Source organism: Vigna unguiculata, chromosome 9 (assembly GCF_004118075.2).
Source record: "Vigna unguiculata cultivar IT97K-499-35 chromosome 9, ASM411807v1, whole genome shotgun sequence".
NCBI classification, from domain to species: Eukaryota; Viridiplantae; Streptophyta; class Magnoliopsida; order Fabales; family Fabaceae; genus Vigna; species Vigna unguiculata.
This window is the reverse complement of record NC_040287.1, coordinates 7,307,464-7,332,266: the sequence shown is the minus strand read 5'-3', so window position 1 is coordinate 7,332,266 and position 24,803 is coordinate 7,307,464. Positions and strand designations below refer to the sequence as shown.

General features: G+C 30.4%; 3 protein-coding genes across 5 annotated transcripts; all 3 read right to left on the bottom strand.

Annotated features, from left to right (window-relative positions):
- Window positions 1–2,157: 2,157 nt before the first annotated feature.
- On the bottom strand, window positions 2,158–3,356 carry LOC114162146 (temperature-induced lipocalin-1-like). Of its 3 annotated transcripts, none has more exons than XM_028045935.1 (3): window positions 3,339–3,356; window positions 2,650–3,034; window positions 2,158–2,508 (listed from the first exon to the last, which is right to left on the bottom strand). In XM_028045935.1, coding segments are annotated over exons 1-3 (573 nt in total). In that variant the 5' UTR covers window positions 3,341–3,356; the 3' UTR covers window positions 2,158–2,322. The 3 variants fall into 3 exon arrangements, with proteins under 3 accessions (XP_027901736.1, XP_027901735.1, XP_027901734.1); XM_028045934.1 differs by having other exon boundaries at window positions 3,123–3,350; XM_028045933.1 differs by lacking the exon at window positions 3,339–3,356 and adding an exon at window positions 3,115–3,173.
- Window positions 3,357–4,514: 1,158 nt separating this feature from the next.
- LOC114162366 (temperature-induced lipocalin-1-like) lies at window positions 4,515–5,733 on the bottom strand. Its single transcript, XM_028046230.1, has 3 exons — window positions 5,244–5,733; window positions 4,831–5,046; window positions 4,515–4,778 (listed from the first exon to the last, which is right to left on the bottom strand). Exons 1-2 carry the CDS (start codon window positions 5,613–5,615, stop codon window positions 4,861–4,863), a joined length of 558 nt encoding a protein of 185 aa, XP_027902031.1. The 5' UTR covers window positions 5,616–5,733; the 3' UTR covers window positions 4,515–4,778; window positions 4,831–4,860.
- A 4,504-nt stretch (window positions 5,734–10,237) lies between these two features.
- Window positions 10,238–14,862, bottom strand: LOC114163260 (two-component response regulator ARR12-like). Its single transcript, XM_028047454.1, has 6 exons — window positions 14,305–14,862; window positions 13,842–13,994; window positions 13,240–13,641; window positions 13,044–13,120; window positions 11,508–12,671; window positions 10,238–10,567 (listed from the first exon to the last, which is right to left on the bottom strand). The coding sequence occupies exons 1-6, from the start codon at window positions 14,450–14,452 to the stop codon at window positions 10,493–10,495; spliced, it is 2,019 nt and encodes a 672-aa protein (XP_027903255.1). The 5' UTR covers window positions 14,453–14,862; the 3' UTR covers window positions 10,238–10,492.
- Window positions 14,863–24,803: the final 9,941 nt, after the last annotated feature.

Sequence of the window (24,803 nt, the reverse complement as noted above, 5' to 3'; positions counted from 1 at the left end):
AAAATCTCTTAACATTTTTGAAAAACCTCAATCACTTTTAAAATTTGTTGTGATTTATGGATAAAGAGAAGTTTCTCTACATACATGATTCAAATACATTGAAATAAAAATGTTATGTTCATGCAGGGATGAGACTACCCTTAATATCAATCAAACTTCACTGATTGTTCGCTATTCATTGATCGTTCCATTTTAGTAGTGTTTCACTCATTGTCTTTGTGTTTATTTGGTCGATGACATACAAAAGGCACTCAGACGCTCAAGTAAGTAGTTGGTTAAGTTAATTATAATTGAGGTGTTAGGCTTAATGTTGATTTGGTCATTAGGCCAAAAGTCGACTTGGAATCAGGTCCATTACTAATGGGTGATGAGAGGTCAGGTAGGGTTTAAAACTGTTAGTAAAGAGAGATAATATTATTGAAGAAAGGCCTTAATGAGAGAAAAAGGTAGGCCAGAAGTAGAGAAGATAAAAATAATTGAAAATGGCAGAACACTTTGAATGCTCTAACTAATCAACTATTTACCTTTTAGCGAGAACAATAATAAATGCAAAAGATTCAAAACTATTAAAGTTTCACCCATGTGCCATATTTATAAGACCTTGGATGTGCTTTTACCTTTATGAAAGCCTAATAGTATCCCAATAACCTTATAAGAGGGTGACAATGTAAGCTGTCTCATTCCGTTTAAGTCTTCCCCGCACTTAGCCTGCAAAAAAGTGGGTTAGGCTAGCCCACCCCACTTTGAAAATGCAGACTCATTAGTCTGGCCCAACCCACATAGATCTTGGCCTGCGAGTTGCCCTCTTTTTTGTGATAAAACTTTCAATGTCCTACAAATTAGCGTGGTAATCTGCGAATTATCTCCTAATGCTACTTTTATCATGTCCGATCAATCAGCAGAGTCAGTGACAACAACATCACATGTAATGATCGATAATAATTTTGTAGACAATATGTATGAGTTATAACACAAAATTTAAAACAATAAAAAATTGATTATCTTAATTATGAAACATCTTTAATTATCTTCACGTGATGATCCTTCGAGCATTAGTCTTAATCTTGATCAATTTGATCAACATCTCAATGTCATGTATTTATGTATTTATCCAGAACTACAATTCAATGAAAAACTCCAATCGAAACTAACAAACTCTTCAAAAATTATGAGTCTTTGATATTACCTAGAAAGAAAACAAAGAGGTATAACTTTGTAAGCAAATAAATGCATATTGTTTTCATGTCTGTTGTAATTCATGTTTTCAAATGTTTTCAAACTATAAGCACGTTCAAATTAAAAATAGTCAACTTCTAAAATCTATGTACTTGAAAAATAGATTCAGGCTTCTTGTAATTCTTGGTAAATTTTCTTAAAGTATGAAATTGAGACATAATGTATAATCTTAAACTACGATTACAATTCAATAAAAATACATTCAAACTAAAAGCATTCAACTTTGAAAATTTGTGAGTTTTTGACACTTCAAAAATTATAAACAATGAGTTATCGTGGTGAGTAAAGAGATGTTTCTTCTTTTTATATATTTTTTGTAATTCTTTGGAAACTTTCTTACTCTTTCAATGCTAAGTTTTAAGCTACATTTAGAATTCAGTTAAAGCAAAATAAAATAAATTTGAAGCAATCAATTCCTTAAATGCGTGCATCTTTAAATTTACTACACAAACTTCACAATACAATGAAACCCCAGACCAAATATTAATCTAAAATTTATAATGATGCACCATAAATTCATTTATTTCTATCATAATAAACGTTATCCATTACCACAATTTGAGTGAAAGAAAATTTAGTAGTATTGAAATATAAAAATTTGCGAAGTTAACTTTGAAGTACTTAATTTATCCACTCTTTAAAATTATAGTCTAAGCCACTTCATCCATCCAAATAACCTATTACGAGCCTTATCCAAATCAAAAGATAAACTACATATTTACATGAAAAAGTAAACTATATATCAATAAACATTCAGTCATCGTTAACGAAATCCTAAGACGAAGCTCCACGCTTTAAACAACATAGTAATTGTGAATTATGATGTCACAGAATAAGCTCTTTAGTATAACCTCTAAATGTTATCCAAGTAAGGTATTTGATATGTTTTAAATTCTTTAATGTGTTCACTTTTCTCTGACATAACTTGAACGTTATAGCTGTAATAACATCATATCAAAATGTTCAGAAGCCAAAGTTTATGTACAGATCATAGAGCAAACAAACACAACATCTATGAGAAGATTCTTAATCAGAATACACACTACATCAAATTCAAATACATTTTAACCGCAATAACATGAAACTCTATTTCCCTAAAATGGATTTGATCCACCAAAAGCCTTTGGTGTCTCGGGGTCCTTCTTCTGCCTCTTCTGGACGATCACTCTGTGGAGTCTTCTGGAGTTTGCTCACATCATATCCTTCCTCTTTCGCTTTCTCAACAAGCTCCTTGTATATCTCTTCATCCAAATCAGGTTTTCTGCTTAAAATCTACCATTCATAATTCACCAACGTTATGTCACAAAAATCAAATCCTTTTAAACTGATACAAATTTATGCTGAGATCCAAAACAGAGACAACATAAATAAAATAGAAAACAGAGACAACATAAATAAAGTAGGTTTACTTACCCAAAGGTATTTTCTGCTTGGTTGTCCAATCAAAGCATACTGATAATCTTGATCGAGGAAGAGGACCCAGTAGTCTCCAACCACAGGGATTATGGGCAAGAACGGTGGAACATAAAATTTGACCTTTAACTTGGCTTCATCAGAATTTGGATCAGCCTTGTAAGCAGTACCCTCTATGAAGCCTCTCTTTCCATCACTGAAAGTCTCGTTCAGCACATGCACACTTCCATCTTCTTTAAGGGTATATGTGGCTCTCGTGTTCGCACCATTCTTTGGCTGAAACCGCGAAGGGAATGAAGCAATCTCGTACCATCGACCCATGTACCTTTGTAAATCCACACCCTTCTCAACTTTCATCTCTTTCTTCGCCATTACCACCTTAAACCTGCCACAGATAACAAATAAACAATGATTTTCTGGGTTTTTATGAAGCTTCTCAGCTGTGTATATATACAAGATACAAACTTGTTTACCAATTCTTCTAGAATGATCCTGGGTTGGACATACATATATAAGGTATGATTGGATAATTTTTTTATAAGTATTTTTAGGGAAAAAAAATAAAGAACTTAATCATGATAACTTTAATGTTGTTTATGAAAAAATATATTTATTTTTTGTTTAAGTTTTTTGAATTTGATGAATTTTTTTTTCTAACAATATAGTTTGACAAATAATCGTCTAAGTACATATTTTCTTCTTCTGTAGCCGAGATTGTTTTAGAGTGAGAGAAGAATGGGCTAAGAAAGTTGTGGAAGTGTTTGCACCACGTATTCAATATAAGATATTTTCTTCATCTCTAGATCTCATTGTTTATCTTAACAAAGACTCATGTCACAATTATTAATTCTCAAAAATCTCTTATAATTAAATTATAATATATAATAATATTTGCAGATTATAATATTATTTTCTTGTGAGAAAAATGAAAAATGCTTGTATTTGTAAAGTTTCCTGCTTGGTATTCTCTTCGGACAAAAGACATTCTTAATTTTATGGAATCATATAATTTTGATAGAAAATGAATTTTTGACAATTTTCTTGATTATATTTTTTAAGTGATTGTCTATTTTTTATATTTTTTATATTTTAAAATCATTTAAAAGATAATATTAAGATTGTAACAAAAAAAAATTGTCAAATTTAACGGTCAAAATATCTTTATCTTATTTTGATGTAACATTTGAATTGTTTGGAAAATGCCAAACTTAACCGATTGTAGTAGCTTGGAAGGCAAGAGATAAAGCTTAAGGGGCAAGAAAAGGCTTGGTATTGCTTCCAGCACCCCCTTTTTCTACCAGGGCATATCGATGTTTGCACCATCATCACTCCACCGTCAATTTTCGTAGAAGAGTCTGTTTCAAACAAGACTTCCAAAGGGCAAAATAGGTAATACAAACTTTGTAGCTGTAGATAGCAATGTAGGGGGTGTAGGAAGCAATAGACGAGTAGCTTTGGATACCTCTGAAAACAAAATAAGAAACTTTCATATTCATTTCCTCAAAATTTAGCAATATTTTGCCTATTATTGCAATGCAAGATTTTAGTTGGTACGGAGGACCTTGATCTCCCAATCTTTCAATTCTACTATTAGATCATAAATTTTGATGTTTTAATTAAACATTAAAATTAGACATATTTTAAAAGCATTATTTTAACCTTGTAAAATTATCGGTTAAAATCCACTGCAGACACACAAATATTGATATTTATGATTATTTTTTTATTATAATGTAAATTATTATAGTATTATGTAAAGTAATAAGTTGAAAAGAAAAGTAACAATAAATTCCTCAAACAAACGAAGTCTTACCGCTTGTGTTTAATATATCTTATACATTTAATAAGAATATGAATGAGGATAATTTAATCACTATATAACGCTTTTTTATTCATGAAAAAGATTAGAGAATTTATTTTTATTCACTATACAATGTATTTATCTCCTTCTCTAAGTCTTATTGTTCCTTCTTAAGGTTTTATGTACAGATCACAGAAGAACCAAAACACAGACATCCATGCTTTACAGGGATTCCATCTAACACAACATTCTTAATCATTCTTCACATCACAGGAAACTGATACACATTTTAACAGTAATAAGTTACATGCATGCACACACATAAAACATATATATATATATATATATATATATATATATATATATATATATATATATATATATATATATATATATATATATATATAAGTCTATTTTCCAAAAAGGGATTTGATCCACCAAATGCCTTTGGTGTCTGGAGGTACTACTTCTGACTCTGGTGGAGGATCACTCTGTGGAGTCTTGTGGAGTTTGCTCACATCATATCCTTCCTCTTTCGCTCTCTCAACAAGCTCGTTGTAGATCTCTTCATCCAAATGGGTTTGCCTGCATAAAATCTACAGCAAAATCAAATTAATACCAAGTTTTTTAAAATAACTCCAACACCATTTCCAACACATAACTTTCAACTTATCAGTATCAGTTTGCAGTAACATTCTGATTTGGTAAAGCTTCAAACTTTGGTGTTAGCAAGCAACAAAAAACAGAGACAAGAAAACATAAACAGCAACAAAAGTTAAATAGGTTCACTTACCCAAAGGTATTTCCTGGTCGGTTCGCCGATGAGAGCAACCTGATAATCTTGGTCAAGGTAGAGGACCCAGTAGTTCCCAACCACAGGGATTATGGGCAAAAATGGTGGAAGATAAAATTTGACCTTTAACTTGGCTTCATCGGAATTTGGGTCAGCCTTGTAAGCAGTACCTTCAATGGAGTCTCTCTTTCCATTACTGAAAGTCTCGTTCAGCACATGCACAGTCCCATCTTCGTTAAGGGTATACGTGGCTCTCGTGTTCACACCATTCTTTGGCTGAAAAAACGAAGGGAATGAAGCAATCTCGTACCATCGACCCATGTACCTTTTCAAGTCCACACCCTTCACAACCTCCATCTCTTTCTTCGCCATTACTACCTTAAACTGGGAAAAAACACTACACAGACAACAGAGAAACGATGATTTTCTGGGTACTCTCAAGTTGGGGTTTCTTATGAGGCTTTCTGATAAGTGTATGTGTATCTATCTGTACATATATAGAGATAGGAAACTTGTTTAACAATTCTAGAATTATTATAAAGGGTATGATGGGATAAATTTTTTCATAAGTATGTTTAGGGAAAGATAAGGCGTTGATCATCATAAACTTTAATGTTGTTCGTTAAATTTTATATTTATTTTTTGTTTAAATTTTATGAATTTTTATGTTCCAATTTAAAATATTTATTTTTGTCATCAACTTTGTTAGAAGCCTATTTATTTATAAACAGTTTAACATTACAAATTGGCATGGTAGATATTAATTTTGTTTAAATAATAATATTTATCACTATTATCTTATTTGAAGTGGGTGTAAACAAAAGAATTTGCTAAATCAATTTTGTTTTCAGATTTGAGTCTTTTTTTTTATAGTGTCTATTTGGAATCTTGGAAAGTACAGCCTCATTAAATGTTTTAGAAATCTTCAAAAGCAGGCTTGTGTAAGCTTAACTTTTATTTTGAAATGTTTATTTTCATTTTAAAATAAATTTGCATTTAATTAAACTAGACATTGACATATAAGTTGGCTTTTAAAATTATATCGGTATGTATAGACCAAAAAGAAAAAGAAATAACTGGTTAAAAGTTTTTTTTTTCAAATAAATAATAAATTTGATGAATTTATTTCTAAGAATAGATATTTTCTTCTTTGTAGACGAGATTCTTTTAGAATAAACAAAAGAATGGGCTAAGAAAGTTGTGGAAGTGTTTGGACCACGTATTCCATAAGATAGAACTTTCTAGTATTCTAAAAGGCTTTGTTTCTCTCTTTCAATTATTTTTGTTCTTTATTAATTATAAATCTTATAACTGTTTTCTTTTCCATTTTAAGAAAATAAAAGGTCAAGAGTGTGTTTCTATTTGGTTATTTTAATTCTTCTAAGTAGAGAAAGAGTAATACAAATATTTAAATATTTTTCTAGAAAAAAAAATGTTTATCAAGCTTATTATGAAATTAGGATTTTATTCTTATAATAAAAGATTAGAATGTTAGTGTACATTGAAGTAGAAGTTACCTGAAACATAATCGGTAAATAAAATATATTTTGTATTAATTAACTATTAATTGAGCAACGGATAATGTCTAATCGTCACTTTCAGACTCTGAAAAAAAAAAATTATCGGTTTCGTTACGTCTATAAAAATTCTTATTAATTTTTTAAAACACAAAATATAACAAAATAGAATATAAGTTAAACTAAAAATAAATTAGATTTTAATATTAAATAAATTTAATCTAATAAAATATAAATTAAATTTTTACTTTTCTAATAACAGATACGTATAGATATAAGTAGTATAATATCTGTATTAATTTATTTATAAATAGATATTAAAATATTTAATTTTTCATAAATAATAAATATTCCCAAGTTTTAACTATACATCATAAATTTTATATGCAAATATTCAAATATATAAATATTTTTGTCATCTTATATCAAAATATAATAAACTCTCACACACACACATATATATATATATATATATATATATATATATATATATATATATATATATATATATATATATATATATATATATATATATAAAATCCTATCTTATAATCTAATTTTATAACTTTGATTAAATTTGGTGTTATTCTTCAAAATGACATCGTAACTTGTTAGAGTTTATCTTAATAAAAACTCATGTCACCGATATTAATTATTAAAAATGTATTATAATTAAATTATAGTATATAATATTTGCAACTTATATTATGGTTTTGATGTGAGAAAAATGAAAAATGGTTGTAGTTATAAAGTGTTGAACTTGATATTCTCCTGTGAGAAGAGACATTATCCTTAATTTTGTGGAATGATATAATTTTGATGTAACATTTGTATAGTTTGGAAAATGACAAACTTAACCGATTGTAGTAGCTTGCGGGGCAAAAGATAAGGCTTAAGGGGCAAGAAATACCTCCATTTCAACTGTGTATGCTTCCAACTAAAGACACGCCTCAATGCAAAATCAACAAACTTTCATTTTTTTTTTTCCTAAAAATTTAACAATATTTTTCTCCGATATGCATAGGGGCGGATTTAATTTGGATGGGTAATTTTGGTCTTTTTTATTTTATTATCAGATTAACAGAATTCGTATTCTTAGAGATTTTAAATATGTTTTCTTACTTTTATTTTAAGTAAAAATTGAAATTAATTCATTTTTAAAATTTTGATTTAATTTAATTTTTTAACTTTAAAAACACGTGAATTTAGTATTTTGAACTAAATTTTGTTAAATTTATTTGATATTTCAAACATATTTTATGATAGTTCTTAACGAACATCAAAGCGAAAATGTGTTAAATGATCTAAACAATTCAAATATTGTCATGAAACGCATTTGAACAAATAACCTTAATAAATATGATTAGAAAGATTGAATTCACATATTTTTAAAATTAAAGGACTAAATTTGACCAAAATTTTAAAAGAATGACTAACTTCGATTTTTATCGAAAGTTGGAACAAATATTATATTTAACTTTTTTTTTCATATATTTTGTTTATATGCAAAGTAAGAGTTGTGCGGTATTTATTAAAAATGTGTGAGGAACTCTCTACTTTATATGTAATATAAATATTAAAACTATGTCTAGTTTAAAAGTATTGTATAATCCTAAAATGAGTGGTCAATGTTATACAATTATATATGAATATTTGTAATTGTTTTTCATCATAGTGCAAATTATTATAGTATAATATAAAGTAGTTGTTCTAGTCAACGAGTTTGGAAATTGATCAAAGGATAGGATTAATTGGGTCTCAGGCTTTTAATTTAAGCCTCGAGGTTGAACATGTTTTGATATCAATATCTTATGGGTCAATCAACGATTTATTAATAGTGTTTTGCACTACTAAAAACTTTTTTTATCATTTTATTGACTATATTTAACTATTAAAAAAGTTATAATCCTACTATCACGATAATAAATATTTTAATAAAGAAATACATTTTATACCCTTTTTAACCATAAAAAAATACTATGACTTTTCAATTATATTATGTAACAAATGTCTATTTAAACAAAATAACTATTATGCAAAGAAAACGAATTTAAACTACTAAAAAGGGAAAAAAATATTTAGTTTGAAATTTGAGAACAAAACTCTTTTCATACAAAAACCTTTCTTTTTTAGAATCATAGAAATACATTGAACAAATGTAACACCAGACAATATTGCTTTCAATAAGTAATTAAGACAAAGATTGTATGTATAAAATAAAAGAATTATGATGAAGACATAAAGTTATCGAAAATAAATATGTTAATATATGTGTTAAATGATAATAATAAATTCGGCCAAACAAACAAGTTTTATTGTTTTTTTATTATACCTTATACATTTAATAATAACATTAATAAGAATAATTTACACACACACACACACACACACACACACATATATATATATATATATATATATATATATATATATATATATATATATATATATATAAAGTTTTCTTATTCATAATGTTTTATGTCTATTTGAAGCAGACTAACTGTAAAAGTTATGGGGTTAACGCCAAAATAAAATACAATAGAACAAAAATATTTTAACAAATTTAAAAAGAAAACTATTGGTACTTAGATATTTATATCCATTCATATATGATACTTAATGAATATGATTGTCACTAATTGTGACTTATCTCATTCCTCTTGAGTAACAAGTATATTCATACCTACTTAAATATTTATTAGATAACCTTTTTTATAGAAAAATAAGGTCAAAGCATAGAAAACATGCAACACGTTTTCTTCTCTTGAATGTTAAATAATAATGAAAACATTATAATTATAATTAAATAAATTTCAAAATAACGTACATAATAAATTAGGAGTGTCTTTGTAATTTAAAAAAGGTATAGAAATGAAAACAAAGCAAGAGACATACATATACTTACCTTAATCCTTGATTTAGAAAATCATATATTATTTGTACTTGTCAAATCCAAGTATTCTTTGTCAACATTCAAACATGTCTAGACAATATCTATAAGTACAACTTTATTTTTTACTCCAACCCAAGAAACATATACCACCCTTATTATAACTAATTAAAAAAAATGCAAACTAAATAGTTAATAAATAATATCCCGTAAGTTCCTATTATTGGAATGTTTGATAAAAATGAACAGTATGTTTTACCACCACTCAATTTAAAATTGTTATAAAAAATTATCGACAAAAGAAGGTACTCTTTGAATTCGAAATGTCTAAAAAAGTTACCATAAAAAAATATTTTCTAAAAAAGGTTTGAAACTCTCATTAATTGATGACAAAAGTAACTTCCACAAATGACTACAGATAAATGCACCACAAAAATAACTTTACCTTAAAAGTCCAAAAGAAAACACTTTAATGTTGAAAATATTCAGCAGTATCAATATTTTTCCATTTTCAGTCTATACACACATTTATATCAAAGCATCTTCAAAATAACGTGTATATTAAAAGTTAACCAAGAAAAAAAGTGAGAGAGAGCACCGTGAAACACATTCATATTACAATTATTTTATCTAAACCAATACACAGAAAACTTTTATGCACTACAAGATTGAAAACAAGATAGAACAGATGATGGCTAACACAAGTCCTCAAGTAAAGAAACAATGTTGACCATGAAAATAAATTTAGTGGCAGAACATAAAAATAAGTACATCAAAGAAACTACACAATCAATCAGCTCCAGAGACAGATAAATGATCCTGAATTCAAGCTGAATAAGAAATCAGTTGCATGATCCAACAGGGTACGAGGCATCAAATCCAATTTCTCCATCCAACAACGTTAACTCATTTTGTTCCTGCATCATAGTAGTCTTGCCTTAAATGGTTTAACACAAATCTTAGGGAGATAAATTGATAAAGAAACCAAAGGATATAACTGGTTAAATATGTACTTAAAACCTACCTCAACAAATGAATGAGTGATTGAAATTATGCAGCTTAGTTTGAGAGGATTGTAGTTTAGACAAAGTTTATGAGAGAAATGTAAATGACCCTTATATAATGACTACATTTGGTAATATATTTTATATAATGATCAATCACTTGATTTCTCATGCACTGTTTAACTGAATTGACACTGATTTGCCTTAACTTTGCAAGATTTGCATAGATAGTTCATTCCAAAAGAGCAAAGCTACAGAAAGAGTTGCACAGTTAAGAACTTGACATTCCTTTCCTTCTAAGACTATATCAAAAACTGCATAAACCTTCACATTTTCCGTTGCATTTGAAAAGTCACTTGATGTGTTAAAAGTAACTGCAAAATGGCATTGCCAGATAAAATAAAAACCAGAAAAAGTGTATTATTTGTACACAGTCTAACAAAACTTCATAGATATCTAGATCAAGGTGACAAACTGAAGGTAACAAACATTTACTAGTTATATTGAATTTTTGAAGTATTTCTGAAGGGTAGATTTGACTAATAAAATTAAGTTGTTGATTATCTAGATCAAGTTCACAAAACCACAGCAGCTACACAAACATAAATAACAGTCAGAACCCGGAAAAGCATGAAAAAAAGACTCGAATAGTACGATCTTGCCACCCCAGAAAGAAAGGGGTGATCTTGTAGTTCCTGGTATGTGAAAATAGTCAACTGTGCTTTTATTATGATATCTAAAAACCGATCCTTTAGGATCAAATGCAAAAGGAAAATCATTTGAAAGATGGGGAAGAAACGAGAAGGTTTCCTTTAAAGAATGGAACAAACAAGAGTAGGCTATTTGATCATACCCTTTTGACCATAGCACCCATAATGTCATCCAAGGTACCAAAAGTATTCTGCATAAATCCTTCTTGGGACTTTAATTGCTCCAAAATGTAGGCTTCATTCGACTTCAGTGGAATGTCAGAAGAGAATCTATCAACTTCAGTGCATGGACAAACCAAAGATGCATTAATTCTATTGCTACAAATTGCATTATTTTGATTTAAGCCATGCCCCATAGAACTTGTTGCTGCACTGGAAGAAGCATATGAATTTACAGGATTGAAGGGTCGACTCAAGTTTTGGTCATAATCCAATTTATGTTCTTCCCACCTTTGTTGTGGTGTGTAGCTTAAAGGCTGTACTTCTTCCAAAGGAACAGTCATTGCCATTCTGGAAGAAAAATCAACCGGAGTGTTGCCAATATGAGTACCTGAGTTGGAAACATTGATGCTGGTTGGAGGCAGTTGGTCATTGCCGAAAGCATCACACAACGGCAAGGAATTGGCCGGAAATTTGGACAACTGTGCCGCATTCTGCCAGTTTTCGTTGCACCGATTATAATCCAACATATTAGAAGAACCACCTATGCCAAAAGGTTCTGCTCTAACAGAAGACTGGTTTCTAAATGTTCCTGGGCCATGTGTTTGCTGTGGATTTCCTTGTAAGATTATATGATTATTTGAGGCACATGGTAGTGAATTGTTTGGACCATTAACTGTAGTAGCCCTACTGTCTGGGAAGCTAGAGGCAACTGTAAATCCACTTGAATCAACTTGACTTAGCTGCGATAAACCGGTTGAACAGTTGCTTTGCTTAGATTGGTTAAGCTCAATTGATGTTGGAATGCCCTGTAACAAACCTGAGCTCTGATTTGCGGAAAAAATTGATGGCTGAATGTTTCCAAGTGTGTTTAAGGAGCTGTTGAGGTTTTGAGTCTGAACGGGACGGATAAGCGCAGAAGAACTGATTCCTCGCATGTTCAATCCAGCTGGGGAATTCAGCCTACTGAAAATTCCAGAAGATGCATATGATGGTAATGTAGTGTTTGAGATCCTTCCAGAACCAGAAGCGGTGCAAAAATCTCCAAATCCATCGATTGAACCCATTCGTAGGTAAGAATCACTACCACCCAATGCAGCAACCATGTTAGCTTGATGGTTTGCCTTTTTCAGATACAGTCTATACTTCTGCAATACAAAATGAATAGCAAAATAAATACGGCACAGAAAGGAAATTGAATTCTCAAACGTCTAGTTCGAAATAAGCCAATTATGAATTTGATCTATGCTATATAATGAAACAAATCATTACAAGAAAGGAAATATGTAAAAGCTACTATACTAAGACCATCTTTCAAGTCTAAGCAAAAGTCTTAACACTTTCGTAGTTGACATTGCTATACACTTTCCCAGAGTTACTAATTCGCTGTACAAACCCTTTTACATTATACGTCCATCACAAGAAATTTAAAGAATCATCTGATCTAGAAGATTTTCATCCCTTGATCTGTCAACAACTGAATCAAAAGATTATAATAATAATAGCTACAAAACCTATACCTGTAGATGGCTTGCCACATTTTCCCTTGTAAGACCTTCAACATTCATCAGGTCAAGTATTTTCTTGGGAACAGCCTCTGCAGTAAAAGGTGAAAAACATGGCACCAGGGGTTATAGTACTCATTTTGAGATATGAAGTTATAATGAACTCAAGTCTAACAAATTGGGAACCTTATTTTTGCTTTCACTAACTTACTTTCTAGGCCAAGTTGATTAACAGCAGCAACAAATTTTCTATGCAGCTCAACAGACCAAACAACACGAGGTTTCTTCTGCGCTGAGGGGTCATCATCATCTCCATTCCCTTCCCCATCATCTTCTTCTTCCTCACTCTGGTCCTTCCTTTTCTTACCAAGCCTTTTATTCTGGTCAGCACTGTTTTCTGATCTCAGGCTTGGGCTACCTTCCCCAGCAATATTCAGAGCCTTTTCATCATTGGAAGCCTTGCTCTGATCCTTGCCATCAAAATTCTTTCTTCGGACCACATGCTGCCATATGTTCTTCAGCTCTTCAATTCGAACAGGTTTCAGTAAATAGTCACAAGCACCATGAGTAACACCCTGCATCACCAGCTTTGTATCACTGTGTGCTGACAACACTGGAACATCATAAACAACAATAGCTTATGTTAGTGAATACATTCAAACCATTATAGTCAGATTTGGATGACAAAAACTAAACTACTATAGTCCTACTTAAATTGGGATTACCCTCATCAATTATACACCAAACCTTCATAATATGGTTGGGAAAAACTCAGCTCAAATGCATGATAAGTTTAAAAAAGTGTAAACTTACTGATGACAGGGAGGTCCATTTCAAGTCCCACCAACTCAAGGAGCTTAAATCCATCCATGTCAGGCATATTCACATCGCTGATTACAAGGTCAAACTTGTTTCTGTTTTCCCTCAACATTTTCAGAGCCTCAACTGCGTGATTAGTTGTAGTAACTGCAACAACAGCAACAAAAGCAACAAATCAGATATGAGATTTGACAAAGTCAAAGACATCATAAACTATCAAAGCAGATCAATGCCCCCTATAACCAAGATTGGTCAACTTCATTCAAGAAAACATTCAAATTTGTACCAAAGCCTTCAACTTTAGGAGAAGTAAAAATTTGTAAATCTTGCAGAAAAACAAAAACCAAAAGGTGAGGTCAATACATTCAAACCAAACCACCAAACACTGTATTCATAACCAATGTCAATTTTCACAAGGCAAATTTTTGCTTAACAAAAATTATTAAAAGCAACGAACCCTGATACTGGCATTTGCGAAGCAGAGTCTCCAACACTTTGAGACAAATTGGGTTGTCGTCCACGGCCAGAACACGCATACCCACTGGAAAACGGTCACCACTCCCATCTTCATCCCCCAAATGACCCCTTTGATTTTCCACAGCCATGTCAAACCAACACACCCAGATGAAATAACAGGACTCTTATGCAGAGATCAGAACTCACAGACCCAAAAGCTTCAATCTTGAAAACGGAAACTTTGTTCCCAAGGCCTCTCTTTCACCAAGAATCAAAAGGGCAAGAGCAAAAGGGGGGAAAAAATGCGGAACTGGAACAAGGTTACGAAACCTGTACAAAATGGACAGTGATGGATTTGAAGCCAGCAAAACAAAAACATAAATCATTTAGTATTTTAGTGAAATCTCTCTCTCCATCTCTCTCTCTCTCTCTTTCTCTGTCTGCTCTGTTATTTGTCCTTCACTTTTTCCACCAAAGAAACAGGGAAAAAAAAGCCTTTGACTTTAATTATTAGTTAATCGCTGATGCAAATGCAAAATACAATACAATAATGCAGCTTGCTTCCACCCTCTCTAGTTTTTAATTCATGACATTCCCAAATTTCTCTCTCCTCTTCACGCCAATGCCAGTGTGACATGTTCCCAATTAAACCCTTTTGGGGACTGATATTGAAATGCTCATGTGCCCAACTCATCGATGCAAATGCTCCCTCCAAACACCCCTATGCCCTAGTCAAACCAATAACTAAAGACATCATTTTTCCAAATGATTTCAATCATGTCTACTATGAATGCATCCTATGATTATTCAAAAAAACATAAATGTCGCAACTTCTTCCTCTTTGGTTATTCAGGTTTAATGGGATTTAAATTCACTGCTAAATATTGATTACCCAAAGTGGGTTTTGTGGTCAACCCTGTCTAGAAATTCAGAAATATCTCAACAAGAATCTTGGTGTTATGGTAATGTGCTATAACTGTTTCTTTTTAAATGTATATACCATTTTAAGGTTTCTGTACATGGAATATGGTCAAAAACTTTTCAGGAGAATATTTTCCTTTAAAATCTTTTCTTTTCTTTTTTTAATTCCAATGGTTTTATTAAACAAGGCCATTCATTGCTGAACACATTGGTTAAAATTTAATCAGGATTAACCTGGTTTTATTAAAATATTTTTCACTTTATCTTTCGTATTATATAATATAGTATATTGATTAATACTAATAGAAAAATAAATTTATAAAATTTGAATTTTATTTAAAATCCTCATAAAAGCCATAACATATAACAAAAGTAAGTAGTTATAAAAGTAAATAAATCTAATATATTGTATTTAAATTCATCGACAACAAATAAAATTCATTAATGATAAAAATCTCTTAAAATAATGAACTATAATAGGAAAATATATATTTTGAACCCAATGATTCAACCTTTTTTTTCTTGGCTTTTAAGAGAACATTAGTGAAAGTATATAAAATTTTCTTTTTGGGATTGTACAAAATGTGCCTATTTCTTACTTTTCTGACAAATTTTTATAGAGATATATGTAATATTTTAAAAGGTAAATAAATATTGACGTTTTTAGTATAATAAAAATAATAATTGTTACATCTGTTTAAATTTAAATTAATATGGTATTAGAATCTTTTATCCTTATTTTTTTTTACTTAAATATATATTTGGTCCCTATTTTTTGTTAAAATTATTCATTTTGGTCCCTATTTTTGTTGTTTATTTAATTTGGTCCTCATTTTTGTAAAATCGCATTCAATGGAGTTCTTTTGGTAAACAATGTTAAAATTGTTAACGGAACAGTGACACGTGGAATTGTTTGGGTTACGTGTCAAATTTTGTAATATATGATGGCACATGTTGGCACAGTATTTTCGTTGAAAAGAAATTGGAGAAAAAAGTTTGAATTATGTAAAAAGATAAAACATGGTAAAGTTTAAAAAAATTAAAAAATTTGAATTAAGTGTTTACTGTAGCGAGAGTTCGAGAGGAATTTGGGTATTTCTTCGTTGAGTGAAAAATTGAAATTGGGCATTCGAGAGGTCAAGAGATAGGGAAAAATTAGGGTTGGTGAGAAAGGGAAAAATTAGGCTTCTTGGGTGGTGGAGTTTCTTGTTCATCAATTAGGGTTTGCGAAGAGGAGAATTTGCACTTGGAGAGTGATTTGCGATTGAAGCTTCGAGATTGCGCTTGGAGGTTGTCAAGCAAGAGGAGACATACCTCTCAAATACGAATTCTGAATTACCAACTGGATTATGCACAAGTTTCTTGCTGGGCACAGTTTTGCTTGAAACCTCTCGAACCCTAATTTCTTCCCCAAATCAATTTCACTAACTTTTAAACCTACAACGGCCATAAAATTTCACTGTGCCAACGTCACTGCCAAAAATTTGACACGTAACTCAAACAGTTCCACCGTATCATTATTCCGTTAACAATTTTAACACCGTTTGTCAAAAGGACTCAATTGAATGCGATTTTACAAAAATGAGGATCAAATTGAACAAACAACGAAAATAGGTACCAAATTGAATAATTTTAACAAAAATAGGACCAAATGTATATTTAAGCCATTTTTTTTTTGTAAAAGTATAATACTTGATTCTTCTTTCAAAATTAATGGTATATTAATTTTAATTTCTTCTTAAGAAAATTATGGCAGAAATACTAAAAGTTAACTACGTATTTAATTACCTTAAATGTTAATAAAATTTAAACAAAATTAACTGAATTGAAGATTTTTATAATACAAGATTGTAACTTTTTTATGTAATACCTATGCATGAAATTAACTATTTATTTTATTTTAAATATTTAAAAGGTGGATATAATGTATAAGAAGTAGTAAATAAATATTTTTTATGAAATTGTAGAAAAGAGAAGCATAAAAAAAAGATGAATAAAATTTATTGTTAATTTGAGTTGTGGAAGGGTGAAGTGGAAGTTAGTGGGTTGACCTACACAGGTGGAAAGTTCTTAGTGAGTCACAGAAATGAATTGTTTTGGCATATTCTCTTACACTAATTATTAAACAAATCCCAATTAATTATTGTTAATTATTCTCGTTTTTCAAATTACCTATTAAAGTAAAAGTTAAACTCATGCCTTTGTCGGTTGTTATGCAATATTCCAAATTCAAAGTGCTGATTTCAGAGTTAACCACTCACAACCATCAACTACCAATGTTAAATCTAATTACTACTTTACTTCCAAATTTAGTTAAAAAGTTTTAAGTTAATCTCTACTTGAATTTTTTTTTTCGATTAAATCTTTTATTTTTGGAAAATTAGCTCAATTATGTTATTTCTTTTAACACTTTACCAACAACATTAAATTATATCATGTCATGTAACAGTTTGCAATTTTCTTTTTTATTTTTTTAAAATATTGTAGTCCACATGTTAGATCCGTTGTGTATATCAATTTTTTCTTTTAAATTAAACAATGTTATCCTTCCTCAAGTTAACTAAATTTATTATTTGTATAAGTGATATATGGATATTTATATTAAAATTGATTTTTTAATTAAATATTTTTGAAATTATTTTTAAATTAATTCTAACTACATCTAATAATTTTATATGAAATAATAATATATTAGTTCCAAATACTTGCTTAAATTTATTTAATAACTATAATAATATTTATATGATAAATAACAAAACATTACCTAACTTAAAATAAAATAAAATATAGAATAAATATTTGTCTGAATTAAAGATATTAAATTTTAAAATAAAAATAATTTAAAAAGTAATTTTACTAGATAATTAAAAAATAAAAATATACAATAATTTAAATTATTAATATCTACAGTTTAATTTTTAATTATTATTATTGTTATCATAATAAACTAATTTAATATGTAATTACTTTAATTATTTTAATTTAATAAGTTAAAAAGTTAATTTTAATAAAAATATCAATATAATATTTATATAAATAATAAATTTATTCTTAATTTGAAGAGGAACAACATTGTCTTATTTATGAAAAAATTATAATTGAGTTGAACCAAAAAACATATATAGAGATTGAATTGAATACAATTGACATGTGGCACTTACATTGACATGTGTCAGCATTAGTACTATGTGACAGTGACAGTACCACGTGACATGTTATGGATCTGACACATGAACAATAAAAGAAAATCAAAAAATAAAATAAAATAAAATATAAAAACAAAAAACTACAAAATGACACATGTCATATATTTAATGTCATTGGTAAAGTACAAACGAAAATTACTTAATTTATTCGATTTTTAAAAAATTAGTACTTGATTGAAACAAAAAATTAAGTAGGGATCAACTTAAAACTTTTCAATTAAATTTGGGACGAACAAAATAATTAAAACAAAATATTTCTATAAGACCCACTTACGTTGCTACCCTTATTTTAAAGGGGTCATCCCAAAAATCGGTTGGGCCTAGGGCTGGCCCAAAGGGAAAACAGACCCTAAGTCTGCCCTAACACACTCTTCTCTTCTCACTTTTAGAAAACAGTCGTTTGTCCTTCCCTTTCCCCCCTAAAACAGAGCTCTGCTAGGGTTTGGTTCCTGCTCGATCGTGCTAGCTCAAAAGTTCACTTTGTCTCACATAAGTTGGTCCTTGAACCTTACTCCTTCTCTTCTGAGTTGGTTTTCGTGATTTCTGTTAGGGTTCGCGATAGTAACCTTGTTATCCTTTTGTGCCGCTGTTCCAGTTAGTGAATCTGCTTCTGGATCTACGGAGTTCCTTGGCTTAGGGTCGGAGTCTGATATTAGCCCCTTTCCAAGTAAGGGAAGCTAGAACCCTTTTCTTTTGATGTGATTGTTGGTTGCTTTACCTTGTTTTCATGATTTTTGAGCCTGTATGCTACTGTGGATGCATGGGATAGTTGGTATTATTGTTTGAGTATGAGAATATAGCTGTTGCAGGGAGAAACAGTGGCGAGGTCTGGTACCCCCGCCCAAGTGAGTTTGTCTCGCCTAGGCAAGACTTGCAGCAGTAGGCCAAGTTTGCACTCGAGCTCTCGCTCGGGCGGAGAGCTCTCGTTTGAGCGAAGTGATATCTCGCTCAGGCGAGAGGGACTTGCCTAAGCGAGATCGCGTGGGAGCCTTGCATGTCGTTGCACTCTTAGCCCAAGCGAGGGACCTCACCTCTGTGCGAGGGGTGGTCTCGCTCAGGCGAGGGAGGGCTCGCCTAAGCGAGCGTGCAAAATTCTCCCAGGGCCTCTATCGCAGTCTCACCTAAGCGAGAGCCTGCAGCTTGAGCGAGGGCACTCCTCTCGCCTAAGCGAGGGCCCCTGGTTTGGGTGAGATCTCCTGCATGTTTCGTTATTTTTTTCCCTTGATGTTTATTGACTGTTTAAATTGGTTGGTGTTCTATATTTAATGCTTGAGGCATGTGAAAATGTATGGAAGATCTGAGATTTATGAATTGGATGGGTGTGTCGGTATGATTTTGGCATGTGATTTAAATGAGATGGTTGGTATTGAGGTGGCATGGTGTTGGCATGAGAGGAAATTCTATATATGTGGATTGGGAAGAATGAGTTGGTATGAATTTTAAATGTGACGTGAATGAGGATTGGTTACGGAGGTTGGCATGAAATTTATATGTATGATGAGTATCCCTTATTGTTTGTTTATGATTGGTCGGTGGTCAGTGCGTAATTCCTTGAGATCTCTAGGTGAGATTTCAGGGTCGTGCTTCAGTGGTCGGGACGTAATTCCATGACCCCTGTTAGTGGATGTTCGTGGTGGTGCCCCATTTATATAATTTGGTAAGGATTCAAGGTAAGGTTGTATCCTGACACTCTAAGGAGTCAGTTAGTCTCACTTAGAGCGGACTGACTCTTGTGATGAGAGTAGCAAGAGGCCTGAAACTCATTAAAGGCTAACCTTGTGTGGGGGATTGAAACATTGTAACACTTGTAACACTTAGCTCGGGGGTGAGCAGCTCGAGGGTGAGCAGAGATATCCACCACAAGTGTAAGCATCCGCTGAATCCGACTAGATTATATGTATCCAGATGAGTCGAGTCGAGTCTTAGTGTATTGATTGGAAGGTCATAACATGCTTGGATGATGTATGTATATTGGACTATGAAAGTATATCTGATTGCATGATAAAACCACTTTTGGCTCTAGCTTACCCTTTGTTTGTTTGATTGTTTTGTATGTTGTTTCTCTGCCTTCGCGATGATCATCAATCATCAATTTATTGATGGGAGTATATGCGAGAGGTACTCATGGTCAACAGGAAAGAGATGATTCTGCTGCATAGTCTACCCGGGCTGGACTTCATGATTTTTTTTGGGTTTTTCTTTAGGGTTGCGGCCCATGTACTAGTCTGTCTTTAAAATTCTTATTTGTTTCTATTAAACTTTATATCTGGTTCATTTGTGGCATCGTGGTGTGCCTTGGATAATTGTAGTGAGTTAAGTTTAAACTCTAGGACTGCGCTGCTATATTATTTAGTGTGACGCTTCCTTTAATTATGTTTATTAATTAAATGAAGTGTTACAATTTCTAATATCTTAATATTTTTATGAAATTTTTTCGTCATAAAATAAAAAAAAATACGGATAATGATGATGCAGTCAAATATCAAAATTTAATTAAAATTAGGTTATTTTAAATAAAAATATTGTCAAATAAAATAAAATTAGATAAGATCTGCTTATATTTTGAAATTAAATTTATTTTCTTATAAACGAAAATGTAACATGGAATACCAATTTGATTCCTTTTCTTGCCTAAAGGATTGATTATACCGGGAAAAAATATTCAATATTAAAATTTGTGACCTGTTATATTTTTTTATAAAAAATATTTACTAATAATTGTACCTGTAATTCTGAAATATAATCATATATATAATGGACATATAATTATTATATATATATATATATATATATATATATATATATATATATATATATATATATATGAATAACTTGGATAATGAATAACAAATATAAGATATTATTTATGAATTTGATTAACTAAATGTATCTTTCCATTATTAAGTTTTATTTCATAGACTCAAAATTAAAAAAAATAATAATCACTCACTTTTTTTTTCGCTTAATATATTGATTTGGGTGTAAAATATCTTTTAAAGGTTAATTTTTCCTAAACTTTAAAATAGTAGAATTTTGATATATTGGAGGGACTAACTCAATTTCTTATGACATTGTTCCTTCTACTTTTGAGGTGCAACACTTCCTTTTAGTAAGAACATTCTACATTAATTGTCGACCTAAGATTTTTTTCTCCATACCACTAATTGTATTGTTATTACTAAAAGTAAAATTATTATTGTGTCTTCATTCAATTCTGATATAGACATATCATCCATCAATACCCTTAAACACACATAAGGAAAATAATGAATAAACCTTTTAACATACAATCACCAACTTACAAATCTAGGACCAATTGCATGACATGGAGCTCGTGTGCAACCAACGTCAAACTAAACTATAAGCCCATTGGACTGAGTTGTAAGCTCCATATAATCACCCTACCATACTTGTTCATGATAGACAAACATCAAGGTCTCTTAGGATGGCTTATAAAGTAGGGCTTAATGTATAGAATGAGTTGTTGAAATTCATCCCCTATAACACTCCTAGTGATAAGAAAAAAAAAAAAACTACTGAGGTTGTTAGGTGACAAACCATCAAAGTCCAATCTTAGAAATATTTGTTAAGGTGTAAACGTTGAAGTGTATATGCACGTAAAGGATCAACGTTGAACCATGAACATTAAATCATGATTATGGCTCCATGTCACAAAAGGAGTCTTGTGAATATGACCAAAAACAACACTTTAAATTCATTCTATCAACCTATTGAATGACTTTATCAAGCGAACTCTTGATGACTTTCATATGTTCAACCCTAAAATTTTGAGCATCATGCTTTGTCAAAAGTGGAAGTATTCCAATATTGAGAAATATGACGATTCACCAAACCTAGGGATGCATCTGAAGGCATATATGACACAAGTGAATTTGTTTTCCAATAACTTGGAGGTGCATTGCACGATGTTTCCTACTACCCTCAAAGAATTGACATTATAATGGTATCATTCCTTACCAAGAAAAGTAATAGAGTAATTTCAAAACCTTCTGCATAAGGTTTTCAACTTGTGTTTCAGACAATGAACCCATAGTCATATAAACTCAATCTCTTTGAATAGTGACACACAAGGAGAAGTTGAACCCTCCATCAATTATATAACTTGTTTTGCTAAAGCATCACACAACATTCTTAACCTCCACCATAGAGTGTCAATACACACTATGAAAACAAATCAAATACATAAGAACGAAGGATTGGTTGTATATTAAATTTGTTCACAACAATTAAAAAGAGCAATGTTTAATATAATGAAAATAAAAATTTTTAAGTCCAACAATTGATTAGGCGCAAGTTTTCATTGACAAGATCATCGATAAAAGGATTTTCACAAACCTTGTAAAAAGTATCTCCTTCTTTAACACATTAGTCAATAGTTTGATATATTATATGTAATTTGAAAGATTTAAAGGATAAGAAAGATTTACATTTTAGATTTTTATATTTGTTCATATATAAACGAGTCTATATCTAGTTCTTGATCAATTCTATAAAGTTTCACTATGTAGACTCACGTTGCAATGAACAAATTGAGTATTCTTTAAACCTTAATCACTCCCTACTAAAAACTTTGTACTTTTTTTTTACAAACAACCATGCCTAGTTAAAAGTTAAATATTGTTTGGATAAATAGTCACTCTGAGTTAAGACATGATTGCAATAAAGTAATCAAAAGATCATAAATATGCCATGCCAACTAAAAGAGAGTTTACGTCCTTTGACAAATAACGTTAAGTTCACTCTTTCATATTGCTAAAGAACATTAGGGTGTTGTATAAAAAGAAAATGCATAAGCAAAAACACATGATTGTCGTTAGCATCTTCGGTTAAAGTTTCTTTTTTTTTTTTTTTGTGTCAACCTTTATTTTTGAATATGTCTTCAATTTATAAAGGTCTCGACAAATATAGCCATTATAAATCCTTTCTAGTTGTTGTAAATCTTTTATAGTTGTTGTCATTGGCGGAACCACTTAATGACATAGGGGAGCCACGGCTCCCCCAAAATTTTTGAAAATTATTTTTTATATATATTTATTTATTAAAATTATTTTTATATATTATTTATATTAAATTTATGTTATAAAAAATTTAATGGAGATATTAATTTATAAAAGAGATTAGAGTTTTTTTTTTCTCGTTATAAGAATTTTTCATTATGTAAATTATCATAAAAGTGTGTGAGGAGAAATAAATACAAAGAGATAGATTAGAAAACAGAAGTTAGAGATCACATAGATTGAGATTAAAGTATACATTCTCGGATGATCTCTCACATATCAAGGTTAGTATCTTATTATGATTTATATATGTTAAATTTATTTTTCTTTTTAGGATGTTTCTTCCAAATTAAGTTTATCCCAAATTAGTATAAACCCTAATTATGATTTTAGGAATTTTTTTATGAAACTTGTATGAACCTTATTTATAATTTTTCCCTAAATTATTTTAACCATTAATTATGAAATTTAGGGATTTTATGTTTTCTGCTGCCTATGGTAAATTTTTTAAAAGTTTTGAATTTATACAGTGTTGCTTATTTAATTAAAGTTGAATGAGTTTTGTTATGTTTTGCATTGTGATAATTGTGATTTGTGAATATAAATCTTATCTTTTTTTCTAAATAGGTGGGAGGTGATAAATTTATATTAGTAAGATTATGATAAAGAGTAAAAGAATTGATTCTTTTTTGGAGAGAGGAAGGTTTGTGATAAAGATGAAAAAAAAAACATCTATATTAACTAAACTTAAGAAATTTCATGAGCATCAAGAATTCAAGACAATGAAAAACAAATTTCTAAAGTTCCTAGAGTTACATATAATGAATTTAAAGATTCATTAGAACGCGATCCGGGAAAAACGTCCTTAAATTTAACAGTACCCACCAAATCAAATTGATGAGGTATGAAGAGCTTATCAAAATGGTATTCATGGTTTGGTATCATGATATAATAGCATGATATAATAACAAATAATAGTCATATTTTTTTGAATTCTACTATTATGTGTGCTTGTTTTATGCAGAGAAAACAAAGAGAAAAAATGAAAAGTTTTTTTTCTAACTAAAAAAAAATGTAACAAATTTAATTTGGCGCCCCTAAATTTTTTGTCCAAGTTCCGCCACTGGTTGTTGTGTAATTTTGTGTTTTTCAAGTTGTGTTTGACCTCGAAGATAAAGAAAGTTGCAATAAAGGCTCTTCATTGAACATTAAATGCAATCTTCTTCTTGAAGAAATATGTGATAATTGTCATGACTAGACCTAGGCAGATAACTTTTATCTAATTATGAGTACAACTTAGGACCATACACGATGAGTGGACTATGTAGATGTGTCGAATAGTATTTTCAAAGAAG